The 24003-nt window shown below is 42.3% G+C and overlaps 1 protein-coding gene across 1 annotated transcript in view; it reads left to right on the top strand.

Moving 5' to 3' along the window:
• The window catches only part of STK36 (serine/threonine kinase 36), a 707870-nt gene that overhangs the window by 633640 nt on the left and 50227 nt on the right, over positions 1-24003 (top strand). Inside the window, exons 21-24 of the mRNA XM_053694813.1 lie at positions 7684-7843; positions 10150-10297; positions 10373-10395; positions 12079-12226. Coding sequence (XP_053550788.1) covers positions 7684-7843; positions 10150-10297; positions 10373-10395; positions 12079-12226 — 479 coding nt within the window. The remainder of the gene's footprint in view (positions 1-7683; positions 7844-10149; positions 10298-10372; positions 10396-12078; positions 12227-24003) is intronic.

Raw genomic sequence — 24003 nt, forward strand, 5'->3', positions numbered from 1 at the left:
CTCCATTAGAGGAGATTATGGACAGAATTAAGGCCCTTAAGTTGGCTAATTCTTTTATTACAGATGCAGCATTTCAACTGGCTAAATTAGCGGCAAAGAATTCTGGTTTTGCCATTTTAGCACGCAGGGCGTTATGGCTTAAGTCCTGGTCTGCTGATGTGTCATCTAAATCTAAACTTTTGAACATTCCTTTCAAAGGTAAGACCCTATTCGGGCCTGAACTGAAAGAGATTATTTCAGACATCACTGGAGGGAAAGGTCATGCCCTCCCTCAGGATAGATCAAATAAAATGAGGACCAAACTGAATAATTTTCATTCCTTTCGGAGTGGTCCCGCTTCAGCTTCCTCTACTGCAAAGCAAGAGGGGAATTTTGCCCAATCCAAGTCAGTCTGGAGACCTAACCAGGCTTGGAACAAGGGTAAACAGGCCAAGAAGCCTGCAGCTGCTTCTAAAACAGCATGAACAAGGGTAATACACCCAATAGGGGGCGCTAATACATATAGGAAATGCCACACAGCAAATAAAAAATATATACAAATAATATATATATATATATCAGCAGAGTCACAATGTTAATATACAATCACCACTAGACATCAAAGTCCTTAATGGAGGTAATAAATGGAAATAGTCCAGTATATCAAATTAGTGGATCTGTAGGCAGCACTCAATCTGTGCTTCATTCTAAAACAGCATGAAGGGGTAGCCCCCGATCCAGGACCGGATCTAGTAGGGGGCAGACTCTATCTCTTCGCTCAAGCTTGGGCGAGAGATGTTCACGATCCCTGGGCTTTAGAAATTGTGTCCCAGGGATATCTTCTGGAATTCAAAGACTCCCTTCCAAGGGGGAGATTTCACATTTCTCGATTGTCTGTAAACCAGACAAAGAGAGAGGCGTTCTTACGCTGTGTAGAAGACCTACATGCCATGGGGGTGATCCGCCCAGTCCCAATAGAGGAACAGGGGCTAGGGTTTTATTCAAACCTGTTTGTGGTTCCCAAAAAGACCAATCTTGGATCTCAAAATTCTAAACAAGTTCCTCAAGGTTCCATCATTCAAGATGGAGACTATTCGAACTATTCTACCTCTGATCCAGGAGGGTCAATATATGACTACCGTGGACTTAAAGGATGCGTATCTACACATCCCTATTCACAGAGATCATCAATTTCTCAGATTCACCTTTCTAAACAGGCATTACCAGTTTGTGGCTCTTCCCTTCGTGTTGGCCACGGCTCCCAGAATTTTCACAAAAGTGCTAGGGTCTCTTCTGGTGGTTCTGCAACCACGCGGGGCATAGCAGTGGCGCCTTATCTAGACAACATCTTAATTCATGCGTCAACGTTCCAGCTAGCCAAGTCTCACACGGACATCGTGTTGGCTTTTCTGAGAGCTCACGGGTGGAAGGTGAACAGAAAAAAGAGTTCTCTCTTCCCTCTTACAAGAGTTTCCTTCCTAGGGACTCTGATAGACTCTGCAGAAATGAAAATATTTCTGACGGAGGTCAGAAAATTAAAACTTTTAACCACTTGCCGAGCTCTTCATTCCATTCCTCGGCCATCAGTGGCTCAGTGTATGGAGGTAATCAGACTCATGGTGGCGGCAATGGACATAGTTCCTTTTGCCCGCCTACACCTCAGACCACTGCAACTATGCATGCTCAAACAGTGGAATGGGGATTATGCAGATTTATCTCCTCAACTGCATCTGGACCAGGGGACCAGAGACTCTCTTCTCTGGTGGTTGTCTCAGGACCACCTGTCTCAGGGAATGTGTTTCTGCAGGCCAGAGTAGCTCATTGTAACGACAGATGCCATCCTGCTAGGCTGGGGTGCAGTCTGGAACTCCCTGAAAGCACAGGGCTTATGGTCTCGGGAGGAAGCTCTCCTCCCGATAAACATTCTAGAACTGAGAGCGATATTCAATGCGCTTCAGGCGTGGCCTCAGCTTGCTGCGGCCAAATTCATCAGATTTCAGTCGGACAACATCACGACTGTAGCTTATATCAATCATCAAGGAGGAACAAGGAGTCCTCTAGCGATGATGGAGGTAACCAAAATAATCCGGTGGGCAGAGGATCACTCTTGCCATCTCTCAGCAATCCACATCCCAGGGGTAGAGAAATGGGAGGCGGATTTTCTAAGTCATCAGACTTTTCATCCGGGGGAGTGGGAACTCTATTCGGAGGTATTTGCCCAGCTCATTCAGCTATGGGGCACACCAGAATTGGATCTGATGGCGTCTCGTCAGAATGCCAAACTTCCTCGTTTCGGGTCCAGGTCCCGGGATCCCAAGGCGGTACTGATAGATGCTCTAGCAGTGCCTTGGTCCTTTCAATCTGGCCTATGTATTTCCACCGTTTTCTCTCCTCCCACATCTGATTGCCAGAATCAAGCAGGAGAGAGCTTCGGTAGTTCTGATAGCACCTGCGTGGCCACGCAGGATTTGGTATGCAGACCTAGTGGACATGTCCTCGGTTCCACCGTGGACTCTGCCAATGAGGCGAGACCTTCTAATCCAAGGTCCGTTCACGCATCCAAATCTAATTTCTCTGCATCTGACTGCTTGGAGATTGAACGCCTGATTCTATCAAAGCGTGGTTTCTCTGAGTCGGTCATTGATACCCTGATTCAGGCTAGAAAGCCTGTCACCAGGAAGATCTATCATAAGATTAAGCGCAAATATCTTTATTGGTGTGAATCCAAAGGTTACTCATGGAGTAAGATTAGGATTCCTAGAATATTGTCTTTTCTCCAAGAAGGTTTGGAGAAGGGATTATCTGCTAGTTCCTTAAAAGGACAAATATCTGCTTTGTCTATTCTACTACACAAACGTCTGGCAGATGTCCCAGATGTTCAAGCATTTAGTCAGGCTTTGGTCAGAATCAAGCCTGTATTTAAACCTGTTGCTCCGCCATGGAGCCTAAACTTAGTTCTTAAAGTTCTTCAAGGGGTTCCGTTTGAACCTATGCATTCCATAGATATTAAGATATCTTCGGCTCAAAGAGTTTCTGAGCTATCTGCTTTACAATGTGATTCCCCTTACCTTGTTTTCCGTGCAGATAAGGTGGTTTTGCGTACCAAACCTGGGTTTCTTCCTAAGGTTGTCAAGTAAGGATGAATCCGTGGACTCAATACATCACAAGAGAAATAAATTTATCAGGTAAGCATAAATTATGTTTTTTTGGGTTGTGGATTAATTTGTTCAGCGGAATATGGCTGTTTTTATTTTTATTCCCTCCCTCTCTAGTGACTCTTGAGTGGAAGATCCACATCTTGGGTATTGATATCCCATATGTCACTAGCTCATGGACTCTTGCCAATTACATGAAAGAAAACATAATTTATGTAAGAACTTACCTGATAAATTAATTTCTTTCATATTGGCAAGAGTCCACGAGGCCCACCCTTTTTATGGTGGTTATGATTTTTTGTATAAAGCACAATTATTTCCAAATTTCCTTTGTTGATGCTTTCTACTCCTTTCTTTATCACCCCACTGCTTGGCTATTCGTTAAACTGAATTGTGGGTGTGGTGAGGGGTGTATTTATAGGCATTTTGAGGTTTGGGAAACTTTGCCCCTCCTGGTAGGATTGTATATCCCATATGTCACTAGCTCATGGACTCTTGCCAATATGAAAGAAATTAATTTATCAGGTAAGTTCTTACATAAATTATGTTTTTCACCAGGGATTACAATTGCAACCTGCGGTGTGTATTGCTACCATTTGTACAGCTGCGGCATACTGGTTTGATGCGCTGTCTGATTCCATTCAAACAGACACTCCCCTTGAAGAGATCCAGGACAGGATCAAGGCTCTTAAATTGGCTAATTTTTTATTTCTGTTGCTTCCCTCAATAAGCAGAAGGGACTTCAGAGTAATTTACGTTCCTTTCGAAACTTAAAGGGTAAACCTTCTTCTCCCTCTACAAAACAGGAACAGTCCAAAAATGCCTGGAGACCCAACTAATCTTGGAATAAGGGAAAGCAATCCAAGAAGCCCGCTAATGAATCAGTCGGCATGAAGGGTCTTCCCCCCATCCAGGACCAGATCTTGTGGGGGGTAGCCTTTCCTTTTTCGCTCAGGCTTGGGTTCGGGATGTTCAGGATCCTTGGGCGATAGACATTTTGTCCTAAGGATACTAACTAGAATTCAAGACCTTTCCCCCCAGGGGCAGATTTCTTCTCTCAAGATTATCTGTCGACCAGATAAAAAGAGAGGCGTTCTTACGTTGTGTTCGTGATCTAGCTGAAATGGGGGTTATAGTTCCTGTTCCAGTACAGGAGCAGGGTCTGGGATTTTACTCCAATCTATTTGTAGTTCCCAAGAAATAGGGAACCTTCAGACCAATTTTGGATCTCAAGAGTCTAAACAAATTCCTCAGAGTACCATCCTTCAAAATGGAAACTATTTGTTCCATTCTTCCTTTAGTTCAAGAGAGTCAATTTATGACAACAGTAGATTTAAAGGATGCATACCTTCATGTTCCCATCCACAGGGATCTTCACAAGTTTCTGAGATTTGCCTTTTTCCACAAACACTTTCAGTTTGTGGCTCTTCCCTTCGGACTTGCTACAGCTCCCAGAATTTTTTCAAAGGTTCTGGGATCTCTGTTGGCAGTGCTCCGGTTACAGGGTATTGCAGTGGCGCCTTATCTGGACGACATTCTAGTTCAGGCCTAGTCCTTTCAACTAGCAATCTTCCACATGGAGATGCTTTTATCCTTCCTGCGTTCTTACGGTTGGAAGGTGAATCTGGAAAAGAGTTCCTTAATTCCATCTACAAGGGTAGTCTTCTTGGGAACCATAATAGATTCAGTTCTAATGAAGATATTTCTGACAGAGGTTAGAAAATCCAAGATTTTCGATTCTTGTTTGTCTCTTCAGTTCTCTCCTCAGCCATTAGTGGGTCAATGTAGGGAGGTAATAGGTCTGATGGTAGCCGCCATGGATATTATTCCTTTTGCTCGTTTCCATCTCAGACCTCTGCAATTATGCATGCTCAGGCAGTAGAACGGGGATTATGCGGATCTGTCTCTGTGAATTCATTTGGATCAGATGACAAGAGATTCTCTTCCTTGGTGGTGGTCTCTGGATCATCTCTCCCAGGGAACCTGTTTTTGCAGACCTACCTGGGTGATAGTGACAACGGACGCCAGCCTGATAGGTTGGGGAGCAGTCTGGGGCCTCCTAAGGGCTCAGGGGACATGGACTCAGGAAGAATCTGTTCTCCCCATAAACATTCTAGAGCTAAGAGCAATCTTCAATGCTCTTCTGGCCTGGCCTCAGTTAGCTTCTGCCCGGTTTATCAGATTTCAGTCGGACATCATAACCTCAGTGGCTTACATCAACCATTAGGGTGGAACTCGGAGTTCTTTGGCCATGAAAGAGGTGTCCAAGATTATTCAGTGGGCAGAGACCCACAACTGTTGTCTATTTGCAATCCACATTCCAGGAGTGGACAATTGGGAAGCGGATTTTATGAGCAGACAGACCTTTCACCCAGGAGAATGGGAATTACATCTGGAAGTGTTTTCCAACTTGATTCTCAAATGGGGACAGTCGGATCTAGATTTAATGGCACCTCGTCAGAATGCCAAGCTCCCGAGGTACGGGTCGAGGTCCAGGGACCCTCAGGCGGTTCTGATAGATGCTCTGGCAGTTCCTTGGAACTTCAGTCTTGCATACCTATTTCCTCCGTTCGCTCTCCTTCCTCGAGTTATTGCTCGGATCAAGCAAGAGAGAGCATCAGTGATTCTCATTGCTCCGGCGCAGCCTCGCAGGATTTGGTATGCAGACCTAGTGGAGATGTTATCTCTCCCCCCTTGGAAGCTTCCTCTAAGGAAGGACCTTCTACTTCAAGGGCCCTTCCTTCATCCAAATCTAGTTTCTCTGAAGCTGACTGCTTGGAGATTGGATGCTTAATTTTATCTAAGCTCGCAAGCCTGTTACCAGGAAAATGTACCATAAAATATGGCGAAAATATCTGTATTGGTGTGAATCCAAAGGCTAGTCTTGGAGTAGAGTTCGGATTCCTAGGATTTTATCTTTTCTCCAAGAAGGTTTGGAGAAGGTTTTTATCGGCAAGTTCCTTGAAGGGTCAGATTTCTGCCTCGTCTATTTTGTTACATAAACGTCTGGCAGAGGTTTCAGATGTTCAATTGTTCTGTCAGGCCTTGGTCAGAATCAGGCCTGTGTTCAAACCTGTTACTTCTCCCTGGAGTCTTAATCTTGTGCTTAAGGTTCTTCAGCAGGCTCCGTTTGAGCCTATGCATTCCTTAGATATTAAGTTGTTATCTTGGAAGGTTTTGTTTCTTGTTGCTATTTCTTCTGCTCGTAGAGTCTCTGAGCTCTCGGCTTTAAAGTATGAGTCTCCGTACCTTATTTTTCATTCGGATAAAGTTGTTTTACGTACTAAATTAGGTTTTCTTCCTAAAGTATATTCAGATCGGAACATTAATCAGGAGATTGTTGTTCCTTCTTTATGTCCTAATCCTTCTCATAAGGAACGTCTTCTGCACAACCTAGACGTGGTTCGTGCTATGAAATTCTATTTACAGACGACTAAGGATTTTTGTCTTCTGCTCTGTTTGTAGTTTTCTCTGGGAAGCGTAAGGAGCAGAAAGCTACGGCTACTTCTCTTTCTTTGTGGCTGAAGAGTATAATTCGCTTCGCCTATGAAACTGCTGGACAGCAGCCTCCTGAGAAGGTTATGGCCCCAATTTATCAAAGTCTGGTGGACCTGATCCGACAGTGCGGATCAGGTCCGCCAGACCTCGCTGAATACGGCGAGCAATACGCTCGCCGTATTCAGCATTGCATCAGCAGCTCACAAGAGCTGCTGGTGCAACGCTGCCCCCTGCAGACTTGCGGACGATGGCCGCCAGCAGGGGGGTGTCAATCAATCGAGTATGATTGGGTTGATTTCCGGCGATGTCTGTCCGCCTGCTCTGAGCAGGCGGACAGGTTATGGAGCAGTGGTCTTTGTGACCGCTGCTTCATAACTGCTGTTTCTGGCGAGTCTGCAGGCTCGCCAGAAACACGCGGCATCAAGCTCCATTTGGAGCTTGATAGATAGGCCCCTATGGCTCATTCTACGAGGGCTGTTTCCTCTTCCTGGACATTCAAAAATGAAGCTTCTGTGGAACAGATTTGCAAGGCTGCAACTTGGTCCTCTCTACACCCTTTTTCAAAATTCTATAAGTTTGATACTTTAGCCTCGGCTGAGGCTTCCTTTGGGAGAAAGGTTCTTCAAGCAGTGGTGCCTTCTGTTTAGGTTCCCTGTCTTGTCCCTCCTTTATCAATAGTAATTAGATGATCTGTGGACTCACCGTGTCATTAGAAAGAAAATTTAATTTATGCTTACCTGATAAATTTCTTTCTTTCTTGACACAGTGAGTCCACAGCCCGCCCTGTTTTTGATGACGGTATGTTTTTTTGTTATGTTATACTCAGGCACCTCTGCACCTTGTTGCTTCCTTTCTTTCCTTTACTTCGGTCGAATGACTGGAGTTGGAGGGAAGGGAGGTGATATTTAACAGCTTTGCGGTGGTGCTCTTTGCCGCCTCCTGCTGGCCAGGAGATGAATATCCCAATAGTAATTAGATGATCTGTGGTCTCACTGTGTCAAGAAAGAAAGAAATTTATCAGGTAAGCATAAATTTCGTTTTTCTCCCTCAGGATGAATCTCTGTCTATGCTACTCTCAGAAGAGAGTGCTTTCCTTTGGCATCGTGTTAGTATGCTTCTGCGTGTGTATAGTCCAGCTGCACTGCTGGAGGGAGAGACCCCGAGGGAGAAGGACTGCGCACCTCCAGATTGGGATTTATTGTCTGTTCGAGGTAACTGTTATCATTGTAAACTGGGGGTAATGCGGTGCAGAGGTGGTGGGTTCCTCAAAGTGGTATCGTACAGAGAGGGGATGAATGCTTGAGATTGGGAGGGGAGCAGGTGGTGCTTGAGACTGACAGGAATGCAGAAAGAGGCAATTGCTTAAGACTAGCATTGATGCAGAGGGTTGGGTACTTGAAACTGTCAGGCCTGAAAAGTTGGATGGGTGCTTGAAAGAAAATTTCATGGTTATGGGTGGGGCTTGAGATTGACAGGGCAGCAGAGAGGGTAAAGTGCTTGAGATTTTCATGGGCATTGGGAGGCTTCAGATTGGAAGGAGCTCAGAGAGGGAACAGAGCTAGAGATTGGTAAGCTCACAGAGATGGAAAAGAGTGCTTGAGATTGGTAGGGGCACACACAGGGACACGTGCTTGAGATTGGCAGACACTCAGAGGTGGGAGTGCTTGAGATTGGTAGAGGCGCATGTAACACACCGTTTTGCACACAAGGGGTTAACCCGCCGTCTAGTAGAGCTCCCCTTCCAGAGACACAGGCACAGCTACTGCAGAACACCAAACTCCCGAACTGGAACCTCACAAATAGCTGCTAGCAGACGAACAGGACAAGCACCCAAGCGGCTTAAACTTCTGGCAATCAGTCTCTAACAGCATACAGTAAATCCCCCCCAAAGACGAGACATGGCACCGTGTTGAGGATCAAGCAGTGAACAGACAGAGCTGTGGGTTTATTGTTCTTATATACACATTCTTACACGTTAGTACCCCCCACAGGGTTTTGTAAAACAACCAATAAACACATACAATACACTCAGACACTCCCCCACAAAATCCTCCCCTCTGCCTGTGATACAATTACCTTACACAATGGGTTAATGTAATTATCACAGGCAGAGAAATACAGTTTTTCCCCCTTATTCATAACTTTACAAATGTATACAAATATACATCACACATACATAAAATCAGCGCACTCCAAATACAAACTTATGTCAAAATCATCCAAATTGGTCCGGTGGTTCAAAAGATAGATCGGAGTCCTTTGTGACCAAATAAAGCATGGCTTTTCTGCCCAAAACCAGTTCCACATAGTCTTCTATCCTGGAGATAATTCGGAAGTAATCCAGTTATCTCCAAGGACAGAGGCAAAGCGCCCTTGAACACATGGTAGCAAAAGACAATAAAATACATAAAAACATACAACTGTGCAGCCACTACACAAAACAGGCACATTCAACATATCCCCAGATAGCCTAGATCTGAGTGCACCTTATTACTGAATGGCGCTCAGATCACACACACATACAGTTCAATTGCCATGAAGCCAAAGTTTTCACATAGTCTTTCGTTATACGAATGGGCTCCATGGCATAGCTATCTGGGGTATCACTGTTCAAATAGAGCAAGCACCGAACGACCCGGCCTTCGTTTCCCTTCAGGGAAAAATCAAGCGTTTCAACATGGGGCCATAGTCTAAAGGCAGCAGGCGGGCAACCAGGCTCCTCCAATGCACAGTGGCGAGATTGTTCTCGTGACAGCGCACACAGGGGAAAGTGCTTGAGATTGGCGGGCGCTCAGAGAGGTGTGAGTGCTTTAAATTGGTAAGGGCACACACAGTGACAAGTGCTCGAGATTGGCAGACACTCAGAGAGGTGTGAGTGCTTTAGATTGGTAGGGGCGCACACAGGGATAAGTGCTTGAGATTGGCAGACACTCAGAGAGGTGTGAGTGATTGAGATTGGTGAGGGCACACACAGGGACAAGTGCTTGGGAATGGCAGGTGCTCAGAGAGGTGTGAGTGCTTAAGATGGCAGGCGCTCAAAGAGGTGTGAGTGCTTGAGATTGGTAGGGCGCACACAGGGACAAGTGCTTCAAATTGGCAGAGTGGGGCTAGTGCTTGAGATTGGCAGAGGCATAGAGAGGGGCTAGTGCTTGAGATTGTCTGGAGCCTGAGGAGGGACAAAAGCTTGAAAGTGACAGGGATAAAGACAGGGTCTGGTGCTTGATATTAGACTTGTGCAGTTGGATCCTTAGTAGGATACGAATGCTGAAGTGAGCGCTATTTGACTCTTTTTAGAGCCGACTGGTTCTGGTGCAAGATCACCACGTTATGAACTGTGCAAGTCCAGATCTTAACATGGTGATCTTGCACCAGAGTTAATCTGGCTCAGAATAAAGACAAAAAGCATTTACTTCCGCATTCTGATCCTAACCAAGGATTCGAATGCACAAGTCTACTTGATATTGGTATGGGGATTAGAGTGGGTTAGGTGATTGACATTAAATTTTTTGATTCTCAGGTGTTTTGACCTTCCTTGACTTGGCCCTGATGATTTCTGTTAGGAACGCTGATCATTTCCTGTCCCTTCTGACGTCTATGGACAACATCACCATAGCAACAATAAAGTGCCTACTGAACCTTAATTTCCTGGGGAACCTGATGGAAGCGTAAGTTGCACAGTGGTAGAGGATGGGGGATCAAGTAATTAGTATTTATAAGTGAACATATTATCATAATAAAAGCCTCATTATGCTGAAATACCACTGTTTGTATAGGTGGCAGTAAGTGGAATACCCTAGTGAGTCGTGCTATCTTGTTTATTAATTAGTGTGTGTATTATTTCTTTACTCAGTGTATGAGTAAGTTAGTCCTGGCTTTTAGACTTACGGACAGAAAGGACTTGTCTGCTATTTTATTTATTAGGAGGCCTGTACCAGAGGGCAGCTTGGTACTCCTTCCTTAGATCCTCTGTCAGTGCGTACTACACAAGATGGGCTCTTCTAATGGAAGCTCCTGCAGCTTGGTACTCCTTCCTTAGCTCCTGCGTTAGTGTGTACTACACAGGATGGGCTCTTCTACTGGAAGCTCCTGCAGCTTGGTACACCTTCCTTATATCCTGTGTTAGTGTGTACTACACAGTATAGGCTCTTCTACTGTAAGCTTCTGCAGCTTGGTACTCCTTCCTTAGATCATGTGTTAGTGTGTACTACACATGATGGGCTCTTCTACTGGAAGCTCCTGCAGCTTTGTACTCCTTCCTTAGCTCCTGTGTTAGTGTGTACTACACAGGATGGGCTCTTCTACTGGAAGCTCCTGCAGCTTGGTACACCTTCCTTATATCCTGTGTTAGTGTGTACTACACAGTATAGGCTCTTCTACTGTAAGCTTCTGCAGCTTGGTACTCCTTCCTTAGATCCTGTGTTAGTGTGTACTACACAGGATGTGCTCTTCTACTGGAAGCTCTTGCAGCTTGGTACTCCTTCCTTAGATCCTGTTAGTGTGTACTACACAGGATGTGCTCTTCTACTGGAAGCTCTTGCAGCTTTGTACTCCTTCCTTAGATCCTGTGCTAGTGTGTACTACACAGGATGTGCTCTTCTACTGGAAGCTCTTGCAGCTTGGTACTCCTTCCTTAGATCCTGTTAGTGTGTACTACACAGGATGTGCTCTTCTACTGGAAGCTCTTGCAGCTTGGTACACCTTCCTTATATCCTGTGTTAGTGTGTACTACACAGTATAGGCTCTTCTACTGTAAGCTTCTGCAGCTTGGTACTCCTTCCTTAGATCCTGTTAGTGTGTACTACACAGGATGTGCTCTTCTACTGGAAGCTCTTGCAGCTTTGTACTCCTTCCTTAGATCCTGTGTTAGTGTGTACTACACAGGATGTGCTCTTCTACTGGAAGCTCTTGCAGCTTTGTACTCCTTCCTTAGATCCTGTGTTAGTGTGTACTACACAGGATGGGCTCTTCTTCTGGAAGCTCCTGCAGCTTGGTACTCCTTCCTTAGCTCCTGTGTTAGTGTGTACTACACAAGATGGGCTCTTCTACTGGAAGCTCCTGCAGCTTGGTACTCCTTCCTTAGCTCCTGTGTTAGTGTGTACTACACAAGGTGGGCTCTTCTAATGGAAGCTAAAAATGAATGGGAGGGCGGACAGCGCCTATGACTATATACCGGCTACACTATTAAGAAGACCCCCTATTAGGTCTAGGAGAAATAGCAGTGAAGGATAAATAGGAGCGCCTAGGGCTTAGGTATAATCAGGAATCACACTTTTGGTTAAAAATACATTTAGCAATTTATTACAACATCTCAATATAAAAACAGAAAAATTAAGATAAATTCAACCATTCATTAATTGGACCAAATTATTGGGACCCTTGTTGGAGGATCTTTACATAAATGGATCAGTTCCTCATCCGATTATTACAGAAATTTTTTGATTCTCAGGTGTTTTGACCTTCCTTGACTTGGCCCTGATGATTTCTGTTAGGAACGCTGATCATTTCCTGTCCCTTCTGACGTCTATGGACAACATCACCATAGCAACAATAAAGTGCCTACTGAACCTTAATTTCCTGGGGAACCTGATGGAAGCGTAAGTTGCACAGTGGTAGAGGATGGGGGATCAAGTAATTAGTATTTATAAGTGAACATATTATCATAATAAAAGCCTCATTATGCTGAAATACCACTGTTTGTATAGGTGGCAGTAAGTGGAATACCCTAGTGAGTCGTGCTATCTTGTTTATTAATTAGTGTGTGTATTATTTCTTTACTCAGTGTATGAGTAAGTTAGTCCTGGCTTTTAGACTTACGGACAGAAAGGACTTGTCTGCTATTTTATTTATTAGGAGGCCTGTACCAGAGGGCAGCTTGGTACTCCTTCCTTAGATCCTCTGTCAGTGCGTACTACACAAGATGGGCTCTTCTAATGGAAGCTCCTGCAGCTTGGTACTCCTTCCTTAGCTCCTGCGTTAGTGTGTACTACACAGGATGGGCTCTTCTACTGGAAGCTCCTGCAGCTTGGTACACCTTCCTTATATCCTGTGTTAGTGTGTACTACACAGTATAGGCTCTTCTACTGTAAGCTTCTGCAGCTTGGTACTCCTTCCTTAGATCATGTGTTAGTGTGTACTACACATGATGGGCTCTTCTACTGGAAGCTCCTGCAGCTTTGTACTCCTTCCTTAGCTCCTGTGTTAGTGTGTACTACACAGGATGGGCTCTTCTACTGGAAGCTCCTGCAGCTTGGTACACCTTCCTTATATCCTGTGTTAGTGTGTACTACACAGTATAGGCTCTTCTACTGTAAGCTTCTGCAGCTTGGTACTCCTTCCTTAGATCCTGTGTTAGTGTGTACTACACAGGATGTGCTCTTCTACTGGAAGCTCTTGCAGCTTGGTACTCCTTCCTTAGATCCTGTTAGTGTGTACTACACAGGATGTGCTCTTCTACTGGAAGCTCTTGCAGCTTTGTACTCCTTCCTTAGATCCTGTGCTAGTGTGTACTACACAGGATGTGCTCTTCTACTGGAAGCTCTTGCAGCTTGGTACTCCTTCCTTAGATCCTGTTAGTGTGTACTACACAGGATGTGCTCTTCTACTGGAAGCTCTTGCAGCTTTGTACTCCTTCCTTAGATCCTGTGTTAGTGTGTACTACACAGGATGTGCTCTTCTACTGGAAGCTCTTGCAGCTTTGTACTCCTTCCTTAGATCCTGTGTTAGTGTGTACTACACAGGATGGGCTCTTCTTCTGGAAGCTCCTGCAGCTTGGTACTCCTTCCTTAGCTCCTGTGTTAGTGTGTACTACACAAGATGGGCTCTTCTACTGGAAGCTCCTGCAGCTTGGTACTCCTTCCTTAGCTCCTGTGTTAGTGTGTACTACACAAGGTGGGCTCTTCTAATGGAAGCTAAAAATGAATGGGAGGGCGGACAGCGCCTATGACTATATACCGGCTACACTATTAAGAAGACCCCCTATTAGGTCTAGGAGAAATAGCAGTGAAGGATAAATAGGAGCGCCTAGGGCTTAGGTATAATCAGGAATCACACTTTTGGTTAAAAATACATTTAGCAATTTATTACAACATCTCAATATAAAAACAGAAAAATTAAGATAAATTCAACCATTCATTAATTGGACCAAATTATTGGGACCCTTGTTGGAGGATCTTTACATAAATGGATCAGTTCCTCATCCGATTATTACAGATGGGGGGGTGGGTTTAGGTCCTCCAAGGAATTTAAGAGTGAGTTTAAAACAGATACTGTCCTATGACACAATAATAAATTAACGTGGGTTCACAACATATAGTTATTTAATGTGTGACAACGGTGATTAATCAGTGGTTAAAAAACTGTGGTAAAAAATGATGTGACAAAAGAGAAGTCAAAAAATTCAAAAAATCAAAAAATAAGAAACAAAACAGGTTTTTCAAAAAAGATATTGTCGTGAATAAAAAATGTGTGTGATGGTGATAAAGATGGAGTGTGATAATAATAATGGTTCAATAATATCGCAATAGTAATAGTGATTCTAATCAGATCTACAATCATCCATAATACAGATTCCTGATAGGAAAATGATCTCTTAGAATATACAATGACAAATATACCAAATTAAAACAAATACAATAACAATGGTCAGGTACCCAATATCAAACTAGACAATGATAACATTGTTGTTGGCAACACTTGATAATAATTATAAATGTATTAAAAATACTACAAATATTCTATAAAATGTCCAAGTAAATGGTAATAAAAGTCCAATTAGTGATAATCCACACTGGTGGAAGACTGGTGGGAAGAAATAAAAACAATATTCTTAGAAGCTGTCCTGATCCAGAATCCTAGTCCGTACAACATGGACCTGAAATCAAAAACAGAAAAAATCCTCACATAAAAGGCCTATAGGGTAAAGTCTAATGGTTATCAAACTTACTCCAAATGCCAAAAGTCCTGGTACTGATGAAGCCTCACAAATCTCTACGCGTTTTGGCCCTGCAGCGGGGCCTTTTTCAAGATATAATGAGGCTATGGTGAAACTAAACTTATATACCCAATATTGGGGGAGTTTCTAAGTGAAATGGCGCCAAATTGAGATTACCGGCGGTAAAAACTGCCGCCAAACGCTTACGTGTCATTTCCTCCGCTAAACCGGATATCCGCTTTACCGGGTGACTTCCTGTTGCGTCATTTCCGGTAGCTACGGCCGACTTCCGGCTTTGGTATTTCCGGCGGACGCGCTACCATTTTGGTTTTGGGAAAAAATACTTGTTGACTAACCGGCTGGAGACTCCATTAAATAGAGAAAAAAGGGAAAATATGGGGAAAATATTTTTATACCTAAATTTGAGCTAGATTTTAGGCTCATGGATACCAGGATACACAGGTTTTGACACAATAACGATTACATCAAATAACGGCATAATGAAGGGCATAAAAAATGTTAAGCTTAAGTGAATTTCCATAGTTGGGATACATACAGATATCTATGAACATAATTACAATAATTGCTAAGAATGGGATGGATCTAATTTTGATGAGATATGTAGACCTTGATTCTAACTTATTACATATCAGCCACTCAATTACTCACATTAGTGGTTATTGATGTTAAAATGTTAGGAGAACAAATTAACAGATGTTCTAAACAATTAGATGAATTACAAACAATGCAATTGAAATATGGATTATCGTACTTATGGGGTATCTGACGCTAAGATTATCCCTTGTATAAGGCAAATCTAACACTAAAGAAAATATATATATATCAGATTATTAAAATGTCAAGATATTGGTAAAAACGATGGAGAATCATTATGAATGTGCAGTGTATATGGGACATTAAATTCAATATATATTATATATATTATAGAAGACCCAGGATTCGGTGACCTCATGATGATATGTGTGGCACTGTTAACTAAAAATCGTGTGGTAGTGGGTTCATATAGAATACCGGTAATGGAGGGATGGCTTTTTTATTTCTGGAATAAATGCACTATTTCAAAATTGGCATTATGTCCCTTAGGGTAGATACAGTCTAAGTTGAATATCCACTTAGATTCTATCTTCAACATTTTGCTTTCCATATTGTCACCCCTCCAATCCTTGTTCAGTTTACAAATCCCCATGAACCTGAAACTTTTGTTGTTTCCCCCATGTATTTCTTTAAAATGTTTATAGAGGGGCAAGTCTGTTTTTCCCCATTTGATCTGCAGTAAGTGTTCCCGGATTCTATCCTTCAATTTTCTAGTGGTCTGTCCGACATACTGCAGACCACAGCCGCATTCGATTAGATATACCACAAAGTTGTCTGTACATCTGATGGTTTGTTTAACATGGAATACTTCATTAGTTACTTTAGATTTAAGGCAGTTGCTCTTAATACCATGTTGACATGCCTTACATAGGTGGCATGGGTAAAAACCACAGAGTTTCTTGCCTGTAACTCCTAAAGAATTTTTTATATTGGTATTGCACTTGGGGATGCTTGGAGCCAGTGTGGACTTCAGATTGTCCGCCTTCCTATAAATGAAATAGGGTCGTTCAGATATATGTTCCCCTATAATATCATCATCCTTGAGGAGGTGCTAATGTCTTTTCACTATGTCTTCTATTGTCTTTTTCCTCTCGTTGTACTGGGTTATGAAAGGAATCTTGAGACTCTCATCTGATCCTGTGTTTTGTTTGATTTTATATTCGAGAAGGGTTTCTCTTTTCATATTGTTCACATCCCGTATGGTTTTATCTATGTGTGATTCGTTATAACCCCTTTCAAGGAACCTGTCCTTAAGTATTTGAGACTGTTTGGTCCAAGTATCATCTTCTTTTGAACAGTTCTTTCTTATCCTCATAAGCTGCCCCTTTGGAATATTGGATATCCATTTATTATGGTGACAGCTTGATTGGTGAATGCAGTTATTGGAATCAACTTCCTTGAAGTGTGTTGAGGTCTCGATTCTCCCATTCTCGACTTTGATATCCAGATCTAAGAAGACAATGTGGTCCTTGCTGATGGTGTTCGTAAACTTCAGATTAGATTGATTTTCATTCATTACCTCTAATGTATGTTCCAAGTCTTCTCGATTCCCTTTCCAAATGATTAGAAGATCGTCTATGTATCTTTTATAGAGGACCAGGTCCGCGCCCGCTGGGCAAGACTCCCAAAAGATGGTTTCCCATCTGCCCATATAAAGATTTGCGTAACTGGGCGCGAACCTGGTCCCCATTGCGGTCCCACATACATGACGATAAAAGACCCCATCCCAACAAAAATAGTTATATTTTAGGATGTAGTCTATTCAGTCTAATATAAATCTTCTCTGGGGTTCAGGCATGCTTTCATCTTTGTCAAGATAATTTCTGATGGATTCTAAACCTTCATCGTGTGGGATAGAAGTATACAGCGATGTTACATCGCTAGTAACCATTATATAGGTGTCATCCATTCCATGTTCTTTAGTAAGTTCAAAACCTCAGTGGAGTCTCTTAGATAGGAGGATAGTGTTCTTACATATGGTTGTAATTGTTTATCGATGTATTCAGATAAATTGCTTGAGAGTGATCCTATACCTGTGTAACGATTTAGTAGAGAGTGAGGATGGATCACAACTGCAGAGTATGCAAAATAAATGATTTGTATCACTTTTGGCAAATGGACTATTGAACAGCATAGACCAAGCTGCTTTCAGTGAAGTTGTTTTTCTCAAGTAATTGAATTGCAGATCAGAAACTTGTCTGGCAATGAATGATGTAAAACATATATGCTGTTAAACGTCACAGCATTAGTATAGACATAAACAAAGTCTGCATCAGAAGAAATATAAAAAATAAATCAATTTCTTAGTAACAATCTTTAGAGTTCAGCTAGCTCCCAGTACGATGAATCTTGATAAAGAAATGCAGAGTTCCAGAAAGCAGGTAGTATTGCAATTAGTGCTGGAGTAAGATATAACAGTTCAGTGTGAAGTGTAACTCTCAGTTTTAGACACTATTAGTTAGTTTGTCACAGAACGGTATACACATGTGCTGATAGTCTTGCGGTCAGTAGAGTAGCAGGGAAAAGCAAAGTTCAATGTTTATTTGTACAGCACAGCTTAAAGTAACTACAGCGCTTACCCCCAGTCACCGGATGGAGTGTAATAGAAGCAGAATTAGTTCTGAGATGTCCTTGCACTTAATCCATGGGAGGTTGTTTGTAGAAGAGTTGCGCTGTGTTGCAGTGGAAGAGAGATTGAAGTCTGGTGTGTGAGAAACACTTCAGTGGCTCAGATGAGATAGAAACTCAGAGGGAGACGGCAGCAAACACACTGCAGTATGGATTAAGTCTCTGTTGTAGCGTGCACGCAAAAAAGAAAAACTCGCCTCAGTAAAACTTTCTGTAGGCAAAATGAGCATAAGAACCGGCAGTAGAAATAAGTAATCCCAAGGTAGTAGCTGATTCAGTAATTAGAAGAAAAGCAGACTGGTTTCTTGTCAGGAAAAACACACAGCAAGTGGAAAACAGACACGCTTCAGAGCTAGTCTAGAAACTTAATAATTAAGCACCTGTCTGCAGTCAGCTGATGCCTTAAGTACAGGTAAGGCTGAAGTCAGGTGAATGGAAATGGCATAGGTAAAACATGGAGCGGAATCCTTACATAAGGTGAATGGGAAAAGCATAGGTAAAACCTGAAGCGGAATCCTTACAACCTGATATAATTGGTCTCCCAGGGGGGTTGACTAGGCTCTTATGGATCTTAGGTAGATGTTAGAATACAGGTATCTTGGGATGTTGATTAGTTAAATACCTGTGTTCCTTGTCATTCAGTATGCCCATTTCATTTGCTTCAGTCAATAGATCATCTAAAACAGTCTTGTAATGGCCCGTGGGATCTGAGTTCAAGATTTCATACGTCTCCTTATCATCAAGGATCCTCTTGGACTCTTTCCAATAGTCCGTTTTATTCATCAGGACTACCCCACCTCCCTTGTCGGCCGATTTGATCACTAGGTCTTTGTTCTTTTCCAATTTTGATATTGTCTGTAGTTGTTTGGCATTCAGATTTCTTTTGTGTGCTTTGATGGAACTCAATTTCTTGATGTTGCTACACACCATAGCTTCAAAAGCTTCAATGGCAGGGCCCTTACAATGGGTAGGATAAAAGTTGGACTTGGGTTTCAAATCCGAGTGCTTGAAGTAATTTTCATTAGCCTGTCTTGGTGAGTTGGTAATACTTCTTTCTACTGATGATTTCAGGAAATACCTCTTGAGAGTGAGTTTGCGAACAAACTCTTTGGTATTCAGGTACGTTTGAAACTTGTTCAATCCTTTCGATGGGGCATAGGAAAGGCCTAGTCCTAATACTGAGAGTTCCTCTGAATTGAGGTTCGTGTCACTCAAGTTGAAAATCCCTTTCACTTCATTAGCCGGTTTGTTAGTTTCTAACTCATTGGTATCTTCTTTTAATCCTGGTCTGGTCTTGTATCTTGACCCTGCTCTTCTTCCCCGATGTGTCTTCTTTTTATGGGAGTGTCCACGTTTTCCAACGTCACCTGTTTCCTTTTTCCTTTTGGTTCCCTTAGGGGTGGATTGTTCTGACCTAACCCTAAAAAAAGAGATGACGAAGATGCTTCTGTGTCCTCTCTGGGAGTGTTGAAGGGTTCCCTGGGGTTGGGGGTGACCAAAGGGGAAAACCTATTCAGCATTTCTCTGTAGTTGTCCTTCCAGTCTTGTTGTCGTCCCCTCAAGTTCCCTTGGGGATACTGATCAATCATATAATCATCATAAGTTCTTTGCCTGTAATGGTTCCTTTGCTGTTGTTTCCTCATATTGTGTTGGTTATAATTCTTAGACCATTGCTGTTGATCTCCATAATTCTCTTTGTCAGAGTAATGGTTGAATGGTCTGTGTTGGGGTACATAATCCCAATGGTGTGGGCGGTAGCTCCTCCTAAAGTCATGTTGATATGTGTTGTAGGGTCCCCATTCTTCATATTGTCTCTGTTGACCATTAACATCGTCATGCCAATTTTCTCTGTACATATTGTTTCTTCTAATATTATTCGGTGGTTTCTGATAATGAGATTTTCCATTAATATACCGGTTGTCCCTGAAGGGATTCCCTTGATGTTCTCCATTGGAGAATCTCCTTTGTTGTGATCTATTGATACCATATGGGGAATGGTTCTCATGGGGATTTTTTAATCTGGCACCTTCTCTAGTTTCTACATGTCTGTTGGTATAGTGTTCCTTGGGGGCAGGCTCTCTCCTGTCCTCTCGGATTTGTGGATAGGTGAGGGATGGTTGTTGTGTCAACTCTTTGTTGTTGGGGTCACATCCTTCATTCCCATTATTTCCGGAGTTGTCCTGAGCAGCATTCAGGTCCCTATTTATTTTCTTTGTTTTCTTTGCAATTGTATCATCTTTTTTGAAAAACCGGTTTTGTTTCTTATTTTTTGATTTTTTTGATTTTTGATTTTTTGAATTTTTTTACTTCTCTTTTGTCACATCATTTTTTACCACAGTTTTTTAACCACTGATTAATCACCGTTGTCACACATTAAATAACTATATGTTGTGAACCCACGTTAATTTATTATTGTGTCATAGCACAGTATCTGTTTTAAACACACTCTTAAATTCCTTGGAGGACCTAAACCCCCCCCCCCATCTGATCCTCCAACAAGGGTCCCAATAATTTGGTCCAATTAATGAATGGTTGAATTTATCTTAATTTTTCTGTTTTTATATTGATATGTTGTAATAAATTGCTATATGTATTTTTAACCAAAAGTGTGATTCCTGATTATACCTAAGCCCTAGGCGCTCCTATTTATCCTTCACTGCTATTTCTCCTAGACCTAATAGGGGTTCTTCTTAATAGTGTAGCCGGTATATAGTCTTAGGCGCTGTCCGCCCTCCCATTCATTTTTAGCTATCATCCTTAACCTATTTGGGCGCACGGCTGCCGGACACAGGTTGATCACTCTTCCATTGCATACACCGCATTGTACAAATTCTGATATACAATTGGTTGGTCCATAAAATGGAATCCACATTATCTATAAGAAATCTAAGAGCAGATGTCAGTTTAGACATCAACATAGCTCTAAACAGAGATAACTCCACAGGCACTAATACTGTCCTAGATATTTACACCATCTTTAAAAATCTTGAAAAATTATTAATCTCGGAAACCAAATACAAAATTGATATTTCCTTTTTGAAAAAATGTTTGGAACTAAACATCGTTCCCAAGGGCCTAATTATAACAAAAGAATGTTCCTTCAATACAAACTCCGAAGAGTTTTCAGACAGTTGGAACAAAATTATTATTGAGGCTTCCCGGGAGTTGATGAAACTTATTATTAAATATAGGGAACTTCTCTTAACGCATATAGACTCAGAGATACAAACTGAGGAAAAGAATATGGAGATATTCAAAGATTCCCAAACTTTCAAAGAAAAACAAGAACATCTATACACCAAAATTAACAAACTAAAAGATGATACAATTGCAAAGAAAACAAAGAAAATAAATAGGGACCTGAATTCTGCTCAGGACAACTCCGGAAATAATGGGAATGAAGGATGTGACCCCAACAACAAAGAGTTGACACAACAACCATCCCTCACCTATCCACAAATCCGAGAGGACAGGAGAGAGCCTGCCCCCAAGGAACACTATACCAACAGACACGTAGAAACTAGAGAAGGTGCCAGATTCAAAAATCCCCATGAGAACCATTCCCCATATGGTATCAATAGATCACAACAAAGGAGATTCTCCAATGGAGAACGTCAAGGGAATCCCTTCAGGGACAACCGGTATTTCTTCTGTTAAGTGTGATCAGTCCACGGGTCATCATTACTTCTGGGATATTACTCCTCCCCAACAGGAAGTGCAAGAGGATTCACCCAGCAGAGCTGCATATAGCTCCTCCCCTCTACGTCACTCCCAGTCATTCTCTTGCACCCAACGACTAGATAGGATGTGTGAGAGGACTATGGTGATTATACTTAGTTTTATATCTTCAATCAAAAGTTTGTTATTTTAAAATAGCACCGGAGTGTGTTATTACCTCTCTGGCAGAGTTTGAAGAAGAATCTACCAGAGTTTTGCTATGATTTTAGCCGGAGTAGTTAAGATCATATTGCTGTTCTCGGCCATCTGAGGAGTGAGGTAAACTTCAGATCAGGGAACAGCGGGCAGATGAATCTGCATAGAGGTATGTAGCAGTTTTTATTTTCTGACAATGGAATTGATGAGAAAATCCTGCCATACCGATATAATGTCATGTATGTATACTTTACACTTCAGTATTCTGGGGAATGGTACTTCACTAGAATTACACTGTAAGAAATACATAAAGCTGTTTAATAACTAGAGATTATGTTTAACGTTTTTGCTGGAATGCAAAATCGTTTTCATTTGCTGAGGTACTGTGTGAATAAATGTTTGGGCACTATTTTTCCACTTGGCAGTTGCTTAATCTGTTTTTCTGACAGTTTCTGTTCTCCCTCACTGCTGTGTGTGAGGGGGAGGGGCCGTTTTTTTGGCGCTTTTACTATGCATCAAATATTTCAGTCAGCAACTCATTGTATTCCCTGCATGATCCGGTTCATCTCTACAGAGCTCAGGGGTCTTCAAAACTTATTTTGAGGGAGGTAATTTCTCTCAGCAGAGCTGTGAGAATTATAGTTTGACTGAGATAAAAAACGTTTATTCTGTAATTTGTTTCCTGCTTTCAGAATTTGTTATCTTTGCTAATGGGATTAAACCTTTGCTAAAGTTGTGTTGTTTACAAGGATTGAGGCTATAACTGTTTCAATTTATTAATTTTCAACTGTCATAGATCTTCTGTGCTTCTTAAAGGCACAGTACGTTTTAATATTATTCTAATTGAATTGTATTTCCAAGTTGCAAGTTTATTTGCTAGTGTGTTAAACATGTCTGATTCAGAGGATGATACCTGTGTCATTTGTTGCAATGCCAAAGTGGAGCCCAATAGAAATTTATGTACTAACTGTATTGATGCTACTTTAAATAAAAGTCAATCTGTACAAATTGAACAAATTTCACCAAACAACGAGGGGAGAGTTATGCCGACTAACTCGCCTCACGTGTCAGTACCTACATCTCCCGCTCAGAGGGAGGTGCGTGATATTGTAGCGCCGAGTACATCTGGGCGGCCATTACAAATCACATTACAGGATATGGCTACTGTTATGACTGAGGTTTTGGCTAAATTACCAGAGCTAAGAGGTAAGCGTGATCACTCTGGGGTGAGAACAGAGTGCGCTGATAATATTAGGGCCATGTCAGACACTGCGTCACAGGTGGCAGAACATGAGGACGGAGAACTTCATTCTGTGGGTGACGGTTCTGATCCAAACAGACTGGATTCAGATATTTCAAATTTTAAATTTAAACTGGAAAACCTCCGTGTATTACTAGGGGAGGTGTTAGCGGCTCTGAATGATTGTAACACAGTTGCAATACCAGAGAAAATGTGTAGGTTGGATAAATATTTTGCGGTACCGACGAGTACTGAGGTTTTTCCTATACCTAAGAGACTTACTGAAATTGTTACTAAGGAGTGGGATAGACCCGGTGTGCCGTTCTCACCCCCTCCAATATTTAGAAAAATGTTTCCAATAGACGCCACCACAAGGGACTTATGGCAAACGGTCCCTAAGGTGGAGGGAGCAGTTTCTACCTTAGCTAAGCGTACCACTATCCCGGTGGAGGATAGCTGTGCTTTTTCAGATCCAATGGATAAAAAGTTAGAGGGTTACCTTAAGAAAATGTTTGTTCAACAAGGTTTTATATTGCAACCCCTTGCATGCATTGCGCCGATCACGGCTGCAGCGACATTCTGGATTGAGTCTCTGGAAGAGAACATTGGTTCAGCTACTCTGGACGACATTACGGAAAGGCTTAGAGTCCTTAAACTAGCTAATTCATTCATTTCGGAGGCCGTAGTACATCTTACTAAACTTACGGCGAAGAATTCAGGATTCGCCATTCAGGCACGCAGGGCGCTGTGGCTAAAATCCTGGTCAGCTGATGTTACTTCTAAGTCTAAATTGCTTAATATACCTTTCAAAGGGCAGACCTTATTCGGGCCCGGGTTGAAAGAGATTATCGCTGACATTACAGGAGGTAAAGGCCATGCCCTGCCTCAGGACAAAGCCAAAGCCAAGACTAGACAGTCTAATTTTCGTTCCTTTCGTAATTTCAAAGCAGGAGCAGCATCAACTTCCTCTGCACCAAAACAGGAAGGAGCTGTTGCTTGCTACAGACAAGGCTGGAAACCTAACCAGTCCTGGAACAAGGGCAAGCAGACTAGGAAACCTGCTGCTGCCCCTAAAACAGCATGAA

The sequence above is a fragment of the Bombina bombina genome, chromosome 11 (assembly GCF_027579735.1).
Source record: "Bombina bombina isolate aBomBom1 chromosome 11, aBomBom1.pri, whole genome shotgun sequence".
Lineage (NCBI taxonomy): Eukaryota > Metazoa > Chordata > Amphibia > Anura > Bombinatoridae > Bombina > Bombina bombina.